Source organism: Halictus rubicundus, chromosome 12, assembly GCF_050948215.1.
Source record: "Halictus rubicundus isolate RS-2024b chromosome 12, iyHalRubi1_principal, whole genome shotgun sequence".
In the NCBI taxonomy this organism is placed as follows: Eukaryota; Metazoa; Arthropoda; class Insecta; order Hymenoptera; family Halictidae; genus Halictus; species Halictus rubicundus.
The window spans coordinates 8,260,990-8,278,583 of NC_135160.1; the positions used below are offsets into that span (position 1 = coordinate 8,260,990).

The following is a 17,594-nucleotide window of genomic DNA, read 5'->3' on the forward strand; positions in this document are numbered from 1 at the left end:
CATTTCTGCTTCAGCAATTATCGTCCGCGGTACATTGTTGTTGAGTACGAGGTGTGAAATGAACATGAGACAAGAACGAAACAAAATTGAAAATTTTTACAAGTTCTTCCGACAGGACATTGCTGTATACCTACTACATACTTTCTAAATCACTTCAAAATATTAAACGAATATTTTATACATTACTACATTTAAAAGTCATGAAACATCAGTCCACACTGCTAAGAGGGCGACAGAAATAAACTACCTATGTATGTACATATTCAGCAGACTCCGTCTGAAGACTCCGTCATGTAACTCGATATTCCAGCGTAAGTGGTTCAAAATCAGCTGTTAATTTCGAGTACTTTGACCTGTTTCATTTTTAGACTGACTCGCAATTACCTATAATTAGTCTCCGGATTTTAAGCATTTACGACGGAAATAAATGCATTGAACACGGAACTGCGACGACGTTACCAGAATTTCATTAAAATTATTCCGAGAAGAAATACATTGGCCCTCCACTCGTGTTCCGTACATTCCAGACAATTTTTATTTCGCACAAGGATCCGCAGTCTACTTATGACTCATCGCCGATAAAGCATCCCCGTCGGAGGCAGCAGCGAAATTGCGCGGAAAATTTCTGGTAATTCTGGGAGGCTGGTCGAGGCGGCAGGAGCGACGGAAGAAATTGCCGTCTCCGAACAGCTGCTGTCGTCCCCGCAGTGCCTGCAACGCTGGTATCGGCCGAATAACAAAGACGGGGATGCAGAAATCTGCATGCTCCGCGTTGCGCCGATACGTGATACCCCTACGAACAGGCTGCCGTTCTTGTCTGACATTGGAGAGCATGCGTCCGGACGCGGTAAAACCTCGCGCAAACACCGTGGGCACAAGCCCCGGCGAATACGAAACTATGTTCTGGTCACCTCGTGTACAGCGGGTTCCGAACAGGTTCGAAGAATCCAACCAACTTGCTGACTAACCGCGTTTTACGGTTTCGTGCGCTGTTCCATCGAATCCGTCTTCAAACACCCTTTATCCGGCTCCCGTTGTTGCTCGAAACTCGGTCCAGTTTGACTCGCGATTAGAAACGCCCCTTGTAGGTCCTAGCAGCCAAGCTTTGTGTTAGTAACAAGTAGACTACGCTTCTTTACGCGAAATAGAAATTGTTTGCATCAACTGCTACCTGTAACAGCTAAGTACCTTTCGTGTTTCAATAATGTTCACAACGAAGACATTGATGCTCTTTGTTCGGTCTCGCGCAGACCGAACGTGAGATTTACGAGTGTTTAGACAGGGTCCGCTGCGATAGGTCGAGACACTTGTGGTGACGCGACGGTCCCAGGATTTTGGGCGTCACCGGACACCAGTTCGAGACTCCTCGTGAGCGAGCCCATTGAGAGGGCAATCTTATTATACAAATAGTTTAGTTCCTTATCGTTTTCCATATTCTTAACACCTCATTAATTACATACCCTCGTCATAGTTTAAACAAAGCGCTCCTACTCCGACGTCCAAAATGCTCCACCCTCTCACCAATAGAAATCCTTTTAGTCACCCCATACAATTTAAGATTAGCCAATTTTGAAAGAGTCCGAGCTGACTTAAAACATAACGCGACAGCAAGAACCAGATCTCGAAAGGTTCTCGAACCATACACCACGCATTCTTACATACTGAACCTTGTCTGTTAACTGTACTTGTTAAGTTTGAAAATATATATTATTGTTGGTTTCCGAAGGTCGCATTTTCATTTCAAATATTCGTTGCTACTTCTGTACCAACGCTCCATCTTTGGTACTCCGAGCCGGATTCAGACTGTGGCAACGCTTCACTCTTAAAGTTTTCAAATCTCTTTACTGCTTAAAATTGCACCTACTCATTTTTGTCATAAAAGCATAAAATCCCGCAGTCTTCTGATAAGGACTGTGTTCCTACACAGTGATTCCTTTTTTTCGGGGTGTGATAAAGAACGGCAATTACTGATGGCTGAACCGCGAATCTTTACGCAAATTTTCGTGTTCGTACTTTACTCCGGAACAATTAAAGTAGCGGAAATGTTCGAAGATTCCTTGTGATAGAAATAAAGTGAAAATATTTCTTGTTTTAGTGTCAATAAACTAACGCTGTCTTCCCAACTCCGCTTGGCTGATCAAAACGAGTCGTTTCTACTTGCACGGAGTTTCTATGTCGTGCAGTATGGAAGTTCGAATGATTCTCAGTCGAACGTTGAGAAGATGCGTGTCCCTAGAAAATGACTCAACAAAGATTTACATTAAAGTGAGCATTGAAATGTCACAGAGGTGACAACACAGGCTTCTTAAAATTCCATCGAACCGCTCTCGACCATTTCGAGGACCAAATTGCAAACGACACGAGATCCGGTGTTACGCGATCTAATGAGATTTTCGCGAACACGCGGTTCAGCCCGGACGCTATAGCCCGCGGAAATCGTACGCGCGCACGGGTCTGCTCGTGTGCTCTAGCGGTAAAATCGAGGATAAGCAGCGCTCGGGTTTTTTTTAACGGGCCGTGAACGATAATCGCCGATACGCCGCTTGTTCTGCCTTTAATTACGAACGGCTTAGCGGAGCGGTTCGAAGGGAAAATCGTTTCAGGGGAGCGCGGCGCGATGGCAGCCCGCGATGCCTTTGAGAGCCACTCGTTAAATATCGATACGTTAGATAACGCGAACGCAAAGCGATAGGATCAAACGCCCGGTTCTCATGCGGCGGCAGCCGGGGTTCAGAAACGTGCGCCAGAATTCTATGGCAACGACGGTAATACCATAATGTTCCGCGCTCTCCTCCTCGCATAACCGACACACGCCAACCCCATGGCGGGCCTGCACACGCTCGCCGTGCCCGCGCGCCCGTCCGGGAAGTTCTCGGTCATATTGCTCCGGCACCCTTATCAATATTCAGCCGCATCGACGGTCTCGTTCCGGTTTTCGCCTTTGACCAACGCACCAAGATTTTTCTTTTCCACACGGGGTAACGGGGGAAACGGGGTTAACCGGTGATCGCTGGTAATTAACACGCCAGCGCGAACAACATGGCGGTACACGCAACCCTAGCCTTCGGAACATCAACGCGGCGTGCAGGTCCTTCAAACCCTTCACGAACCAGAATTTTCTTTTACAATATTGACGACCACATGTTCCTCAAAACGCTTGTTCAGGGAAAGTGAAAAAACTAATCTGCTCTTATGTACACAGTTAAATTATTCACAATCCTAATATAGTCGACATAACATTTGTCGCGAAAGAGTAACACAGATGAAAACAGTAAGGGGATTAAAAGTATCATTTCCATCTAAAGAAATAAATAAATTCCCAGGTGATTTCCGTTTTTGGCCATACGCAGGAAATTCTTCTTTCGCATAAAAATTCACTTCCTATTCGATGACTTTTCTTGAACATTCAGGATAACGTCACGGAGAATTGAACGGCTCCGGGAGGCGTGACCGTTGACGAGAGTGAACGCGGAAATTTATTTACCGAGAATCACCGCCGCTAATTAACGGTTGCCCGGAGCTGCTTCGATTTTACTATAACCATAATTGAAAATTGCCCGCGTTCCTTCTCGATTCTGGCCGTCTTGCGACACACCGACAGGCTGTTCGCAAGATCGAGACGATCGCTAGCAGGCTCGCTATCGGTTGCCGCGATCGTTGCTCGTTACCAATTAGTATCTTGTTGTAACAAGTGATTACGCGCCGCTCCCGAGCGCCGAGCACTCGCTGTCAATAATAAACGGGAGAAGGGGAGCGTGCTCGACGTTCTACGGCACCGGGACGAGACGCGATCGATGAAAGATGAAGGTCGAGGCATCCTCTTCAGGATAACGCTCCTTCCATCGCTCGACCTTTCATCTCGGACTCCTTGTTCGCTCGGTTTCATGAATTAGGGAGCGTCTCGAAGAGCTTTCTTCGTCGTACACTGGCGAAAAAAGTGTCAAAATCTTGACTAAATTTTTTTTAGAAATGAATCTTTCCAGTTCCGAAGCTAATTATTTACACACATTGTCGTAGAATAATCCTGCGATGGTAACAAGGTCATTCTGTGAAAACGGAGTGGGATGACTGACTGACTGTCATGGCGACCACGTGTGAGTGATACTTTGTCCCTTTAAAAATGAATCTTTGTTGTGTGGTATGTTCTTTTAAAGCTTTTACGTTTCATTGGGTTTCACAGGATCTAAAAAAAGAATAATAAATTTCAGCGATAAGCGAAGTTTCTTTGACGTTGTCAGACTTCTCAGGTTGTTGACTAGACAGTCCATGTGGCGATATAACGTCGAAGTGTCTGCAAATGAGATGTCTCGAAATGAAATCAGAACACTGTCCTGAACCTCGATCGGAAACATGCAACTGATTAAATCGTTAATCTTAAGCATATGAAATAAACACGTTTTCGACCGTAATCCAAGTCTTAAAGCCTGTCAGAATATCACACATAAAATGTCACATGAATCAGTTGTCAGGACATTACGAGTGGACGTGTCATAAACCAAATGTCAGGACGTTTACACATAGACGTCTCGTAAACCAATTGTCAGGACATTTACACATAGATGTCTCATAAACCAATTGTCAGGGTACAACACATAGATGTCCCATAAACGAATGGACGGTGCATTATGCACAGATATCTCCTGATCGGACTGTGATTTTATTACACACAGACGTTTCATGAACCACCTACGGTAAATACTAGGTCGAGTCGTAAATAATTTTCGCGTCTAAGAACAAATTCGAACGATCGCCATCCTGATGCCCGTTCAAATTCCCCGATAGTCGTTACAAATAATAAAACTCGCTAATGGCAAACTTGACCGCCATGGAGGTGGATTGTTTTCTGCACGACCACTATAACCGACGTTCGTGTACACAGATTGTTTCACGGATGTCAGCCGGCGTTAGGGACGAAAGAGTTATGGAGAAAACCTTCGTAAACCTTGACCGAATGAAATTCGTGTAATCCGAGCCGCGGATCGGTGATAGAATCCGCGTGTGTGACGTCGCGTCAACGTCGCTGTCCGTAGACACGCTCGTAAATCGCGTCGCTATAAACTAGTCACGATGTCCAGCGATTCGTGACGGCACCTGTGCGCAGCTATTGCCTAGAGGGGCGCGGTGTATCAGGGGGGGCAGGTGTAAACGACCCACGCGACCATGTTCGTTTCCCTGGCGAGGCTTCGGGTGAAATTTCCGCCGCGCGGCAGGTGCGGCCCGCGCGTCGTGTGTCCCTGGCTCGAGATAACGCCGGAATCGCCGATTGAAATTCCGCGGCAGGTTCTCGCGTTCGCTCATTAAGCGGGGCCCCTGGCTACCGCGAACACGACACGCCCAAACGCGTATCGGCGCCGGTCGATTGAAAATTATCGCGGAATCCATCGGCGCGTCGCCGAGCCGGAGCCTCTCTCGCCGAGGAAAGGACGCGAGGAGCCTGTTTTGCCAGTCTCGAGGAGCAGCAGCAGATTCAGCAACAGCGCCCCGGAGTTCGCCGAGGAAGAGGAACATCGGCGGGGCAAAAAGGGGAACGCGAACCTAACCGGGGACCACGGATCCCCGGTTGCTCCCGCAATTACCGTAGTCACGAGGATGACCAGAAAGTTTTCAACAACCGCCCCCCTCTCCTCGCTGTAGTCGAAGATATTAGCAGGCCGCCGCGATCTCTCCGCTGACATTTAGACGTTGCTAAATGGGCTGTAACCGAGACTGACTGCGAACAGGCCGGGCCAAGGAAACAGTAAATTGGCCTTACTCCTGCGGAACGTTGCTTCATATTTCTGGCCTAACACGATCCCTATCGCCTCGGAAAAACGTTCCACGGATTACTATGCTGAGTCGACGGGGTCCGAATATCTCTCGCTTCAATAGTTTATCGGAGCCCGCTGTGCACCGAGCGGAGGATCTGTCTTATGATCCAGAGCGGAGAGTTTTGATTTTCAAGCCGGGTTGGTTTTACTTCTTGTAGTTTAATTGGAGACGATACACGACGTCGATGGTTGCCCCGGCCGACGTGTTTATCGATGCTTCGAAACGCCGGTGTAGACACTCGGCGCAAGTTGAATATGCTCTGAAGAATGTATTTACCAGGCCGGGGATATTTATGGTACACCGGTGGTACGTGTAAATTCTTGAAATGATACAGAAACGCGTGCGCTAACCCGTATGCACCTCTCTCGTATTTCATCGAGCTTTTGTTTTACTCTTTCGGCGTATGTCGATGGGAGCAGGCTAGAATTCTTCAAGTTGCAAAGATATAATTTTATGATTTGACCAATGGAAGATGGAAACTTCTTCTTTCATAGTTGAAATCCTTGGAAAATCACATCTCCAAGAGTTATTCGTCAACGCATACGTTTGTGCCTCGAACCGTAAGTTAACTCCTCGCACTACGATTTGTTTTACGGTGACAGAGATTCGAATTTCTTTGTCGTCCCTAATTTCTTAGAGAAACGAGTTTCTATTTAGTCGGTGGATACACAAAGTACACGAATTAGACAAAGTAGAATTTTATTTTGATTTCTAGGGAATCAATAACACACATATTTCGTCTGGCTCGATGTTCTAGTGCAAGGGGTTGATTACTCAAAAATTATACAGGAATTATATTATTATAATTCCGTCAAGAAAAACGTTAGAAAAGTTTTCCAGAAGAATTGAGAGTGGGATAGCGACAGTGGGGTAAATCCGTATGAATCTGAACTGGATAAGATGGTATAAAATAATAGAGATTGTCCTCACTTCGTTTATTAACAATGTCGGCAAGCGCGAATGTCAGTGCAGTGCTGGTGTTGTAGTCTCGGAGGCTTACAATCAACTGGCGACTCTCGTTGCATTCTTAAACGCGGCGGAGTTAGAAAAGGCGAAACGATAGGAGAGAAAAAAAAAGAGAATAGAAAAGGAAAACTTGAGAAGACAGTGACAGCGATAGGGACAGCGGAAAAGAGTCATAAACAGAGAAAGCTAAGAGGTAGGCGAAGGACCGAGACTAACGAAAACCAGAACTCTGGCGACGTTCTCAAGGATGCATTGGAAATTCGGAAATTCGCTGGTCACCAAATGTGCGACTAGCAGACAGGAAATAGAGAATAATAGCGTAACAGGGTTGGAAAGGAAAGAGAAATTCTTAGAAGAAATGTATGCATTGGCGTACGTGGTGATATCGCCACCACAAATCTAAAAAAGTGACGTAGGACTGCCGGTATTTAGGCAATAAATTTCAAATGATGACTACGTTACCGGACTGGAATGTAACCGCAGATTAGTCGCGGGTCGAGTGCGAAAAAGCGTATTCGCGACGGGATTCGCGGGTGAGCGAGCGAGCGGGTCGCCGACGGAGACGGTTCGCCCGGCGTGTCCGTTGTCCGGCGTTTCTTTTTGCGCGCAGCCTCGCCTTCCCCTGGCCATGCGAGAACACGGTGTGGAAACGGCGCTAGTTGCGCGCGCGCAGCCCAGTTTGAAATTCGTGGCGCGCCGAGCCGCGGATCCTCCTCGGGGGCTGTGCGTTCCTTCCTCTCCCGGCTTTCGTTCCACGTCCGTTCGTTCGTTGGGTTCGTCGGTCGGTTCGCTCTCGGCCGCTCGGCACCGCTGGGCGAGCAAGTCGATGCCAAGGTCTTAGTGTCGCACGGCGAAAGGGAGTGTCGCGACTAGGGTGTCTCTCTCCGAGATATCTGGCTGTAACCAGTGAAACTCGGTTGCCGCTCGCTCGAGGAAGCTTCCGCTTGTCGCGATGGTGTTGTTCTCCAGCATCTTTCCGTTCGGGATCACCGTGGACCAGAAGAATCCGCGTCGCGCCGGCTCCGTTCTCCCATGATCGTGCGTCTCCTGCGAAACCGGAAGCGGTGTTTGAACAGGACCGGGTTTGGCTGTCGAGTGCGCGTTTTCGGGCGGTGGTTCGTCGCCTGATCGATTGGTCACATCGAGAGCCTCTCTCGCCGGCGAGGACTCGGATCAGGACAAACACGCGCCGAGAAGTGGATGGTTGGTGAATCCTCTGAAGGATCGTTGTCCGCGGCGTGCGCTCTCTCTCTCTCTCTCTCTCTCTCCCTCTCTTTCGGAGAGGCCCGCGTTGTTGTCCGTTGTTCGCGAGTGAACAGGGCTGAGTTGTTCTCCAACTCGAGGAGGAACGAGTCCGTTGGCGGGCATACACGGGCAGCGGCAGGTGTGCGTGTCTCTGGGTGTTCGGTGACGAGGGCCGCCGAGATGACCAGACGCATCGGGAGCCGGTAGTTCGTGGTTGGCAGGGATGTCCTCGTGACATGTTACCCCGTGACCTTTGCTGGCGCGACTACAACGTCCTCCGCGGAGAGGGTCGTCTACTGGCGCACGGGTCCAGCGAGGACAACTGCCGATCGGTGTCCCTTCATCATCCACGTGGGGTCGAGTACCGGTTGCTGCCGCTGGTGCAGCTCAAGCCCGACTTCGGGATCCCGTATGTGCTCTGCTGGCGGGTGCCGAACGCCGTACACAGGGTACAGGTGCCCATACAGCATCACCAGAACCGGCAGCACCATCACCACCATCATCATCACTATCAACACCATCGGCAACGACGCCGAAGACACTTCCAACAATCGGGAACACCGAGACGACACCCTGCTGCACCCTTTCCAAACACCGCCAGGTATCCTTCGCCGTACGGCTGTAGTCTGCAGCAAGGGGACCTCGCCGCGGGGCCTGGTATGGAAACAAGGTGAGCCACGAATAGTTGCATCGGCCCCAAGCATCCCCTTTGACCAGCGAGTATTCCCTCTAACAATACCCCCCGTCGCCTGCCCGCGGATATTTCATCGGCGTCCCCAGGAACTTTGGATATTTCCTTTCAACCTTCGCGGACTGTCCTTTGTCCAGTTACTACGGCTTCTGGTTCGGATATCCTGTTTATGGGGGCAGGATTACAGTGGCTGATCAAACTATTAAAGCCACAGATTACATCAAAATCTTCCTACGTTGGAGTCTTGTTCTTTCGCAGAGCATCGATGATTACCAATTAAGAACAACCGACTTGGTTTTATTTTTACACGGCACGGTTTTACACACATAATGTGTATACAGGATTCTAACACGATATTAACCACGTTTTATTCATTTTTCTGCTACCCCTGTCAAATTCCTTTCCGTGTGAAAATTACAATTTAGTCCACGTAATTGTCCAACTTTGTAAATATCGGACCAAACGACGTGGGATCTTTTGAGAGCCTACAGGGATTAAACGAGAATGTTTGTGTTAGTTCTGCGTTTTTGAGATCTCCCGAGGACCTGGAAGGATTAAGTTGGACAACTTGTCGGGCTCGAATCGTCTCGCATGCAAAATAGTTCTGAGGGAGAACAGAACCACGCGATTACAGACACGTTCCCAGTCTCTTCCTCGGACCCTCCGACCAGCGACGCCAGCACGTTGCCAAACCCCACGACGCTGGCACACCCTTGTCCGCCGGTGACAGCGGAGTAGAAACATTTCGTCGTCACCTTGTCGCACGAAATTCGAAACCGAACAGGTGTTGGCACGATGGCGGAGCCGAGACCCCGATTACCATACAGTTTACGATTTTGGCCAGTGTTTTCTAAAACAGCCATCCACGGCTGACACATCCGGTAACCCGACGTCTTGATTTTTTAATCTGCCGAGACGTACAATCTGTATCTTAATTCTCAAGCATCACTTTTCCATGGATTGCAACGTGCACGAAAATTCGTCGCTTTCGTGCCACAACGTTTCCAACAAGCCAAAAAACCAAAGTCGACGACGCCTGCTGCGCTCGCTCGCAGCACTGCCGACAGATTTCTTCGTCTCAGCTAAGATCCCCCGCTGTCACGGACACTGAACTCCGCGGGAACAGTTTCTTTCCAACCGGACTCGAGAAGTGGAGTGATCCGTCCCCGACAGCCGCGATCCTATCGGAATATTAATCGAATGGATCGTCTCCGTGATCTCCGACCCGTAAACTACTACTGAATACGCTTCGCGAACCCCGAATATCGTTTCTCGGACGCCGTGGCCTCGAATTTTTACCGGAATGATATTTGACTCGGAATGATATATTTCGTAGTCGTTTAACATAACAGCGGATAGCCTGCTCTTTTCTTCTTTATTGCTCTCTTTCGACAGAAAGTAGACTCTCGATAGATGTTTTATTATACCTATTTGTGAACTACACGTACCACATTTTTCGTTTCCGTAGCTTGCTCTCGCTACTAGCTTACGGCTGTCCCCTTTATATTTCGCATTTCCAAATTTTTGTTACATCTAGTTTCTAGTTATTATTGCCAACTTCTGCCAATCCCTTGACTACGCGAGCCAATTCAATTCTCAAGACACAAATGTTTCCTGCATTCAAAAATGCAAAATATTTAAACTCCCGAAGAAAGGGGTCACGAACAACGGTGTCAACATGCAAGCTCCCAGCTGAGGAAACGCAGTTCCGGTTGTGCACGATCTACGGGGCGCAGAAAAATCGGGAGAACCGGGATTCCGCTGACCGTTGGAACGCGTTCCCGACAGCTGAGCTGGCACGAGCGAGCGGCTTAAAAGCTCCCGAAGCTGCGAGCCATCAGCGATTTCTTCTCGAGTTTTTACACTCGCGCGGAACCGCCGAAAGAACTCGAGTCCCCGGATAAAGGTGCTCGAACTTGCCGCGTTTCCCGGGTGTTATTGCCGATCGTTTCAACTTTAGAACCGAGCGAGACGATGTCCTGCGACGAGAGCGGTGATTTTCCGCGGTCTGAGGTCTCGGGGACGATTTGTATCTTCGATCGTCGCTCCCCCGTGATTCACCCTCGCGTAATCGAACCGGCGTGCGCGATTCCTCGCCATCGGCGCGATGAAAAATGCAAGGGGGCCCGAGAGGCTCTCGTCGTCCCCGTGCTCGTCGACGAACTCGTTACTTCTTCGTTAAAAATGAACGAGCGCAACCCGGGTCGGACTCCGCGTCGCACGCAGAGCCCGACAATTTGTCAACCGTATTAAGCGTTGGCCGTGCCGAGTCGACAGGGGAATATTCAATTAACGCCGCGTGTCGACAGGCACCTGCCGATTCCTCGACTTTTCTTTTCTGAATGCGTAATGGCTCGACGCTCCGCCGTGTCTCGGACCGTTCGCTCGCTCGACGGCCGATGAAAAGAGAAATTACATTGTTTCGTAACTGCGACGATACATATTTCAGCCGTTCCTGTCGTCGATACTCCTAGCTCGCAATTTCCTTTCGGAAAGCGCAGGGAAGATTCCTTCGAAAGGTCGCGTTCCCGCCGGTTGCGACCTGAACCTCGAACTTTGCACGCGACCCCTTGGAGCCGGTCTTTGAAATATCTAGAAAATTCTGTGTACTAGAAAGTGAAAAATCTAGTGTCCCATCTTTGCAAAATAAAAATTCTAGGAAACAGAGGTGAAATTACAATGCATTTCCTCTTTCAATAATTCCAATAAATAATGTCACATTATTTGCAATTCTTCGACTGTCTTTACGGTGTTACGTTTGACCTATCCATTTTTGTGATGCATAAAAGCCGCGGTCTACGGGAGGCTATGTCAACCCCTTTGATTGAAAAAGAAAAATTTCAATAAACGCGACTATTAATCATAAAGCGAATCAGCTCGACGTCACGCAACGTGTAAATTACGTGTGATAATCGCCCGTGACAATTCTGGCTGGCGAACGATCCTAACGCCGATCACTTTCATTCGGGGCCGGCCTTCGCCCTTTCGAGTGGCCTCCCGGAGGATGCTCGAGGCCAGAAAATGTTCGGGAGGATCGTCCTAGGTTCGGAGGTCTTCTATTACGGGCTGAGGAGTTATACCGGCGGCCGATTAGATACATTTTTATCTCGGGATCTAAGCAAACCGCGGCCATTACGGGGATTCATGAGGGCCCGGCGCGGCGTTCCGCGGCAGCGTAAATTCTGAGGTGTGTGCACCGGTTGGCGGGCCGAGGTTAGGCGAGGTTAGGCGAGAGGCACGAGCGCCACAGGAAATTCTAATTTTTCAGGGACGCGTTCTCGTGTGCCACGGGAAAAAGGGTCGGCCGCTATCGTCGCAGCTGAAATTGCAGCGTTCACGAAAGCCGGCTGCCGTTATCGATCCCCGTTGCTGTCCGTGGTTAGGTACCTACGTGGTCGTTATCGCCCTCTTAAAGCAAACGACGCTTTATCTGGATAAACGGTGAATAAAAGGGACAGAGGAAAACTAACGCGATATCGGCCTCGCGTATGAAAGCGGAGATTCCCGAGTCTTAATGTACCTTTGCTGCGACCACTCGACCCTCATTGCCGACTCGAACGCGGAGGAATGAACCGCGGGATTTTTCTTTCAAGTTATCAGCCTGTGCGCCCACACGCCCTCGGATCCGGGGCCCTGCGATCTTCGTTGCGACCAAGATACCGCTCTAGGTTTTAAGTGCACGGCTACATTATGTCGTCTCTTGCGCTTTACTTGCGTGATTGTTGTATTAGAACCGCTTTTCGAGGCCTCGTAACGTTGGCAAATGGCTGGATACACTCTCCCATGGCTATACTTGTGTGAAATACTGTCTTATCTGAAAGAGGCGTTGAAACGATTACAATATTGTTGAAAGTGAAGAGAATGTCTAGATGAGACTTCCTTCGGTTAGAGCATCCTGTCTGAAAGAGTGAATACTTTAATAGAAGATAAGAGAATTGAAATTGATAGAGGAAGTCGTATCTATAATCCTGTTCGACACCTGTTTCTAGCAGCTGCGTCAGAAAGTGCTGATCTAACAAGTGGTGAATCATAGTGATAGATCGGTATGTATGCTTGGACGTGTCTAATAACACTGCGGACAACTGTGCACTAACAATTTGCTGTTTACAATACAGTATTTCAACTAGAAAAAGTTCCCGTACGCGTATGATGCTGCTGGCGAACGCCCTGCTGTGCGCGCAGTAGAATAGGTTCGTCCTGGTCGGACAAGACGCTGCGTTTCCTATACATAGATGGAACTGCGCGACAGAGACTATTTCAAGCAGGTCCACAGATTATGCTTCTCTCGAAGACCGATTTAACTAGTGTGGTGCAAGAGACTATTTCAGGCGGTCTCGCAGACTTCCATGATCTCCTTATGTGGAAGAGGAATTTTGGCGACGAGTCGAATATTTTCGGCAAATTATTCTGGTCGCCGCGAACCTATGGCAGACCGGCTCTCTCCGAAATCGCGATTACGGTTAAAACGGCAGCTCCCGGAGTCAGGTTTCTCCCCGCGGACAATCGTTCCGCTTTGCTCGCCGGTCGATCGCGACCGCGATCGTTTTGTAAACCGTTCGAGGAATGATCTCAGCAGATCGTGAGAACGGCGCCGCGCGCACGGGGATCCCGATAAATCTAGCGCAGGTGTTTGCGCGGTCTTTTTTTCTTCAGGCTCGCCGGCATCGACGTTGACTTTGACTAACTGCGATTGATCGCAGCACGCGACGAGCAGACCGTAGAGAGCAGTGTCTTTCTCTCTCTCGCGGCGTTCCGATCTAGTCGGCGAGATCGAGGCTTTGGCCAGCCAGCCGTGGAGCCGGCCGAGGATCGATCGATCGGCGAAAGGTGTCGTTACGTTTTATCACAGGTATTCCTTACGTCACCAAGCGATTTTCGATTACGCGTACCGTTACCCGCGGGACGACCCGATCTCGCCGAGATGAGACATCGATCCCGCGAGACGACCGTGAATAATTTTCCCGGTGGCGACAGTTTCCTTTATTGGGATCCTGGATCACGGACGATCCTCCTTACGGACACGTTCGAAAACCCGTCGCACGTGGAAGCGTGAAATGCTCTTGCAATTGACGCAGACGATTCTGATTCTACAGGAAGATCCGCAAGTATAATTACGAGACACCGGTGTGAATAATTTGGAACGTTTGTTGGAGCTTATTGTGTCACGTTGGAGGTCATCGATGCGACGAATTTTGACGCTTTCGTTTCGGTGATATTGGCTGAGTGATATATATCGATTCTATGGGATTGTTGAAGCTGTTCGACAATGCACGGGGTTTATCAGCGCCGCATCTGTCCGTACCAGTTTGCCCCGTGTTTTCACTTATCACGCGTGTGCTCGCGCCGTCGCGGCTTCTGTTTTTGCGCGTCACAGTCTTGTGCACCTGCGGAACTTATTTGGAATTACGCGTTTCCTGTGAGCGTCTCCTTTCCGACCCTCTCTGCCCCGTGTTCCCGAGGAAATAATTATTTACGGCGATTGCCCAACCATTTCTTGGACTAAATGCGGTCGCATGTCGTCGCTGACTTCGTTTTATAGCTCCTCTGCCATTTTTGCATTCAGAGTAAGTCCAACGTACTCATTTTCATTGATCAAATTTTGAATATTTTCTACACGAAACCTACAGACCTTTTTTGACAAATGCTCCACTATTCGAAAGTGCATTCTTTACGCTCCCCGCAATAATTTTTCCGATGCAAATCAGAAAAGGGACGCAGAAATTACCGGCGATCCTCGGTTTGCGATTTTAACTGCAAGCATGGAATCAAGCCCTAATCGTCGCAGCATTGCTCGATTATTATTAACGTGAAACAGTTGCGATACAATAATCAACGGAGGGCGTGCTTTGCTTCATTAATTTTAATTCGGCCCGTTGCGGAGGCAGAGCCGCGGTTCTCGCTGGAAAAAAGAGAACCAGCGCCATTGTGACGCGACGCGCTCGCAATATTACGTTTGGTGCAGGCAGCGTGTTCGGCTCGCATCGACGAATTTATTTGCGCGTTAATTCCCGTCGGCGGCGTATCACGCGGGCTCCAGATTAAATTACCAAACAAAATCGCGGCTGGTGCACGTGCACCGGTCCGCGAGTAACCTTACAGCGGGGCAGAGCAGAGCAGAGCAGAGCGGAGCGGAGCGGAGCGTTCAAAGCCCGTTGCCAATTTGCGTCACGTGTGATTTAGTCACTTGCTCGCGCGAAACGGAGCAGCGGATCAATGGATGACACGAGCCTCCTTCGGAGACAAAATCGAGATTCTCTCCCCAATTATAGTTCCACCTACCTTAAACTAAGGTGCCAATGCACTCATAACATAAAGGCCCCTGAAATAGCGACCAGTAAGTTGACTTGCACTAGTTGCTCTCAGAGAGCGAAACAATGTGTGAATAATATTCACAAAATAAGTGTACACACTTATCTCTCGTAAAAAATGTCGCAAGTTACTTTTCCTGTGTATTGTCGCGATCGAAAGAAGAGGGAAATAGAGGCAGAAAAAAGCTCCTCGGATGTAACAGCGGTTTCCGGAAAATTAATGCTTTATCGGGAGGGGTGACAGCGAACAGATGTTCGCAGGAAAATGGTCGAAACGCGTGAAATCGTTCGGTGGATGGTCGGCCGCGAGAGGAACGCTGTTCGTCGGGAAAACAAGCCGGATAACGATGCACCGGGAGCAGTAATTTTTAGTCAAAACTACACCGGTGTCGGGTGACTGCAACCTGCACGACACTCGACGCACGATGCAACGGTTCTCACTCTTGAACTCGTAAACCTTAGTTGACATTTTTTGGGAACGTGGTCGCTAATTGGGGAAACTGTCCCATCAGAGTTCCCGCGTGTAGTATTAGACTGTCAATCAGGTAGAAAATATAGGAGATAAAATGGCTGGGAATTGAAATTTTAATACATTCTAGACGATCCCGATGCTCGTATTTTGTAATTGTAATTTGTAATTGCAAGTCGAGTGTCGACCCTAAGGCGCCGCTGAAAATTGTCACATATTTAAAACAATATTTACGTCGCTATGTTTGTACCCAAGAGATTGTTAAAAATGTAAGTGTTGTCACTGAGAGTAATACACTGTGAATTTTATGCATTCAAAAATGTGTAGCTGCAGTTAAAAACAGTGAATAGATTAAAAGAATTGAAACCTTCCCGAAGCATTGAAATATATTCCCGACCTTCTGAAATTATTAAAGAAAGAAAAACATATCTAAATCTCTTCTTTCTCTTGCAGCCGATGCAGAAAATTTTTATTTTGCATAAAAATCCACAGTATTTTGATGAACTTCACATGCATAGAAGGAAACAAACTATGTACAATGGGACCGTTCTAGGTCAGGAAGAACGTTTTAGTTTCGAAGTGAAAACAGTTCGAATGCAAAGGGTTAATCGTCACGGTTGTCAAACCCCGTGGATCGTCGAGGATCCGTCGAATGAGGATCCCTGTATTAAAGCAGACGGGTCGCGACGTTGCCGCGCCTCTCACTCTTCTATCGACCGGGCGGCGTTGCCGGCTCCTTTTCCATGCCTTTATCGCCCCTTTCCATGCAGCCCTCGACTCGCCTCCCTTCCTCCCTTTGCTGGCTCTCCTCCGTCTTTGTCCCTCTATTCTCTCTCTCTCGCGCGCTTCTTTTCTCTCTTATTCCTCTCTCTATCTACACTCGGAGCTACGAGCCATCGGGACCTACGCTCTTCTCCACTCGTCCCTCTGTCTTTATTTATTTTTCCCTTCCCCGTCGTTTCTATCTACCGGTCTCTCTCCCTCCCTTTCTCAATCTGCCTCTGTCCAACTCTCTCCTCTCCTTCTCTCTTTCTCTCTCTCTCTCTCTCTCTTTCTCTTTTTCTCTCTCACTCTTTCTCTAGCTCTGTGGGCTCGTCTCATTCACTCTCTGCCTCCAGCCCAGCTGTTTAACCTTCCTAGGGCAGATGCCGCTCGGTTAGGTGCAACGCCACCTTTATCGTACCTGCCCCTTCTCAACCTCGTCTCGTCTCGCCGGTAATTACCCGATAAGGGCAATCCGGCCACACGAAGGGCCCGGCGATCGGCTCGACCTCGATCCGAAGGGATTCTGGAAATCACTGCTACTCTGACCGGACGACGTACAGTGATACGTAAAATAAATAAATAATAATAAATAGCTGAAATTAATCTGTGCACAGTTAACCCTTCGCACTGGACACTATGTTGACTTCAGAATGCAGAAAGTTTACTCACCACAGAAATTTCAGCCAACCATTTTATAACCGGGGAACAGTGAAATTGATTTATTCGTGTACCGTTGAATCGTTAAATCATTAAAAATTCAGTAAAAATCTTTCTGTTCTGAAATCTTTCGATTCTGGACCACTGTAGCGACCTTTACACGCGAACTTTCGCTCGGCGAACTCTCTTTTCGAGAGAGTTCGATTTTTCCGGGAGCCATTGGACGAGCCAGCGGCCAGCCTCTACGGCGAAGCCAGCCATGAAAGAAATATGAAACGGATGACCGGCAATCCCGAGGTCAGCACGGTCAATAACTTCGTTATACGGGCCAGTTAAAGGCATTTGCTTCTATTCCGACGCGAGCTGGCGAGAGCGTTGCCTCCGGCCGAGCGACGTGTCTGCGATGTCGTATGAATTATTTAAACGCTCTCCGAACCGCTTATCTCCGGATATCGCTCCCGAATCCCGGTGTAACCGGTAACACGAAATTATTCTTCAGCAGTTTTGGAGATACTTGCTCCGCCGCGTATTCCTCTCCGTTTTGCGTTTCGTAAGTCGCTGTCGCGGGGACATCGGCGAGAAGCCGTACGATTCTTGCCGTCTTCGAGGTGGTCCCCTCTTCGCGTTGGTCTCGCTAACTGTTACCACATCGTGGCTCCTCTTCCCTACTGTTGGGGTATGCACC

The 17,594-nt window shown here is 48.8% G+C and overlaps 1 protein-coding gene across 2 annotated transcripts in view; it reads left to right on the forward strand.

Annotated features, from left to right (window-relative positions):
* Nucleotides 1–17,594, forward strand: part of LOC143359774 (protein gustavus-like) — a 263,051-nt gene that overhangs the window by 107,720 nt on the left and 137,737 nt on the right. The window contains exon 1 of one of the 2 annotated variants that reach the window (XM_076797994.1): nucleotides 7,118–8,689. The exons of the other annotated variant lie outside the window; for it this stretch is intronic. Within the exon in view, the coding sequence (XP_076654109.1) occupies nucleotides 8,256–8,689 (434 nt within the window). The 5' untranslated portion in view covers nucleotides 7,118–8,255. Of the gene's footprint in view, nucleotides 1–7,117; nucleotides 8,690–17,594 lie in introns of those variants that run through there. 2 annotated transcript variants of the gene reach the window in all.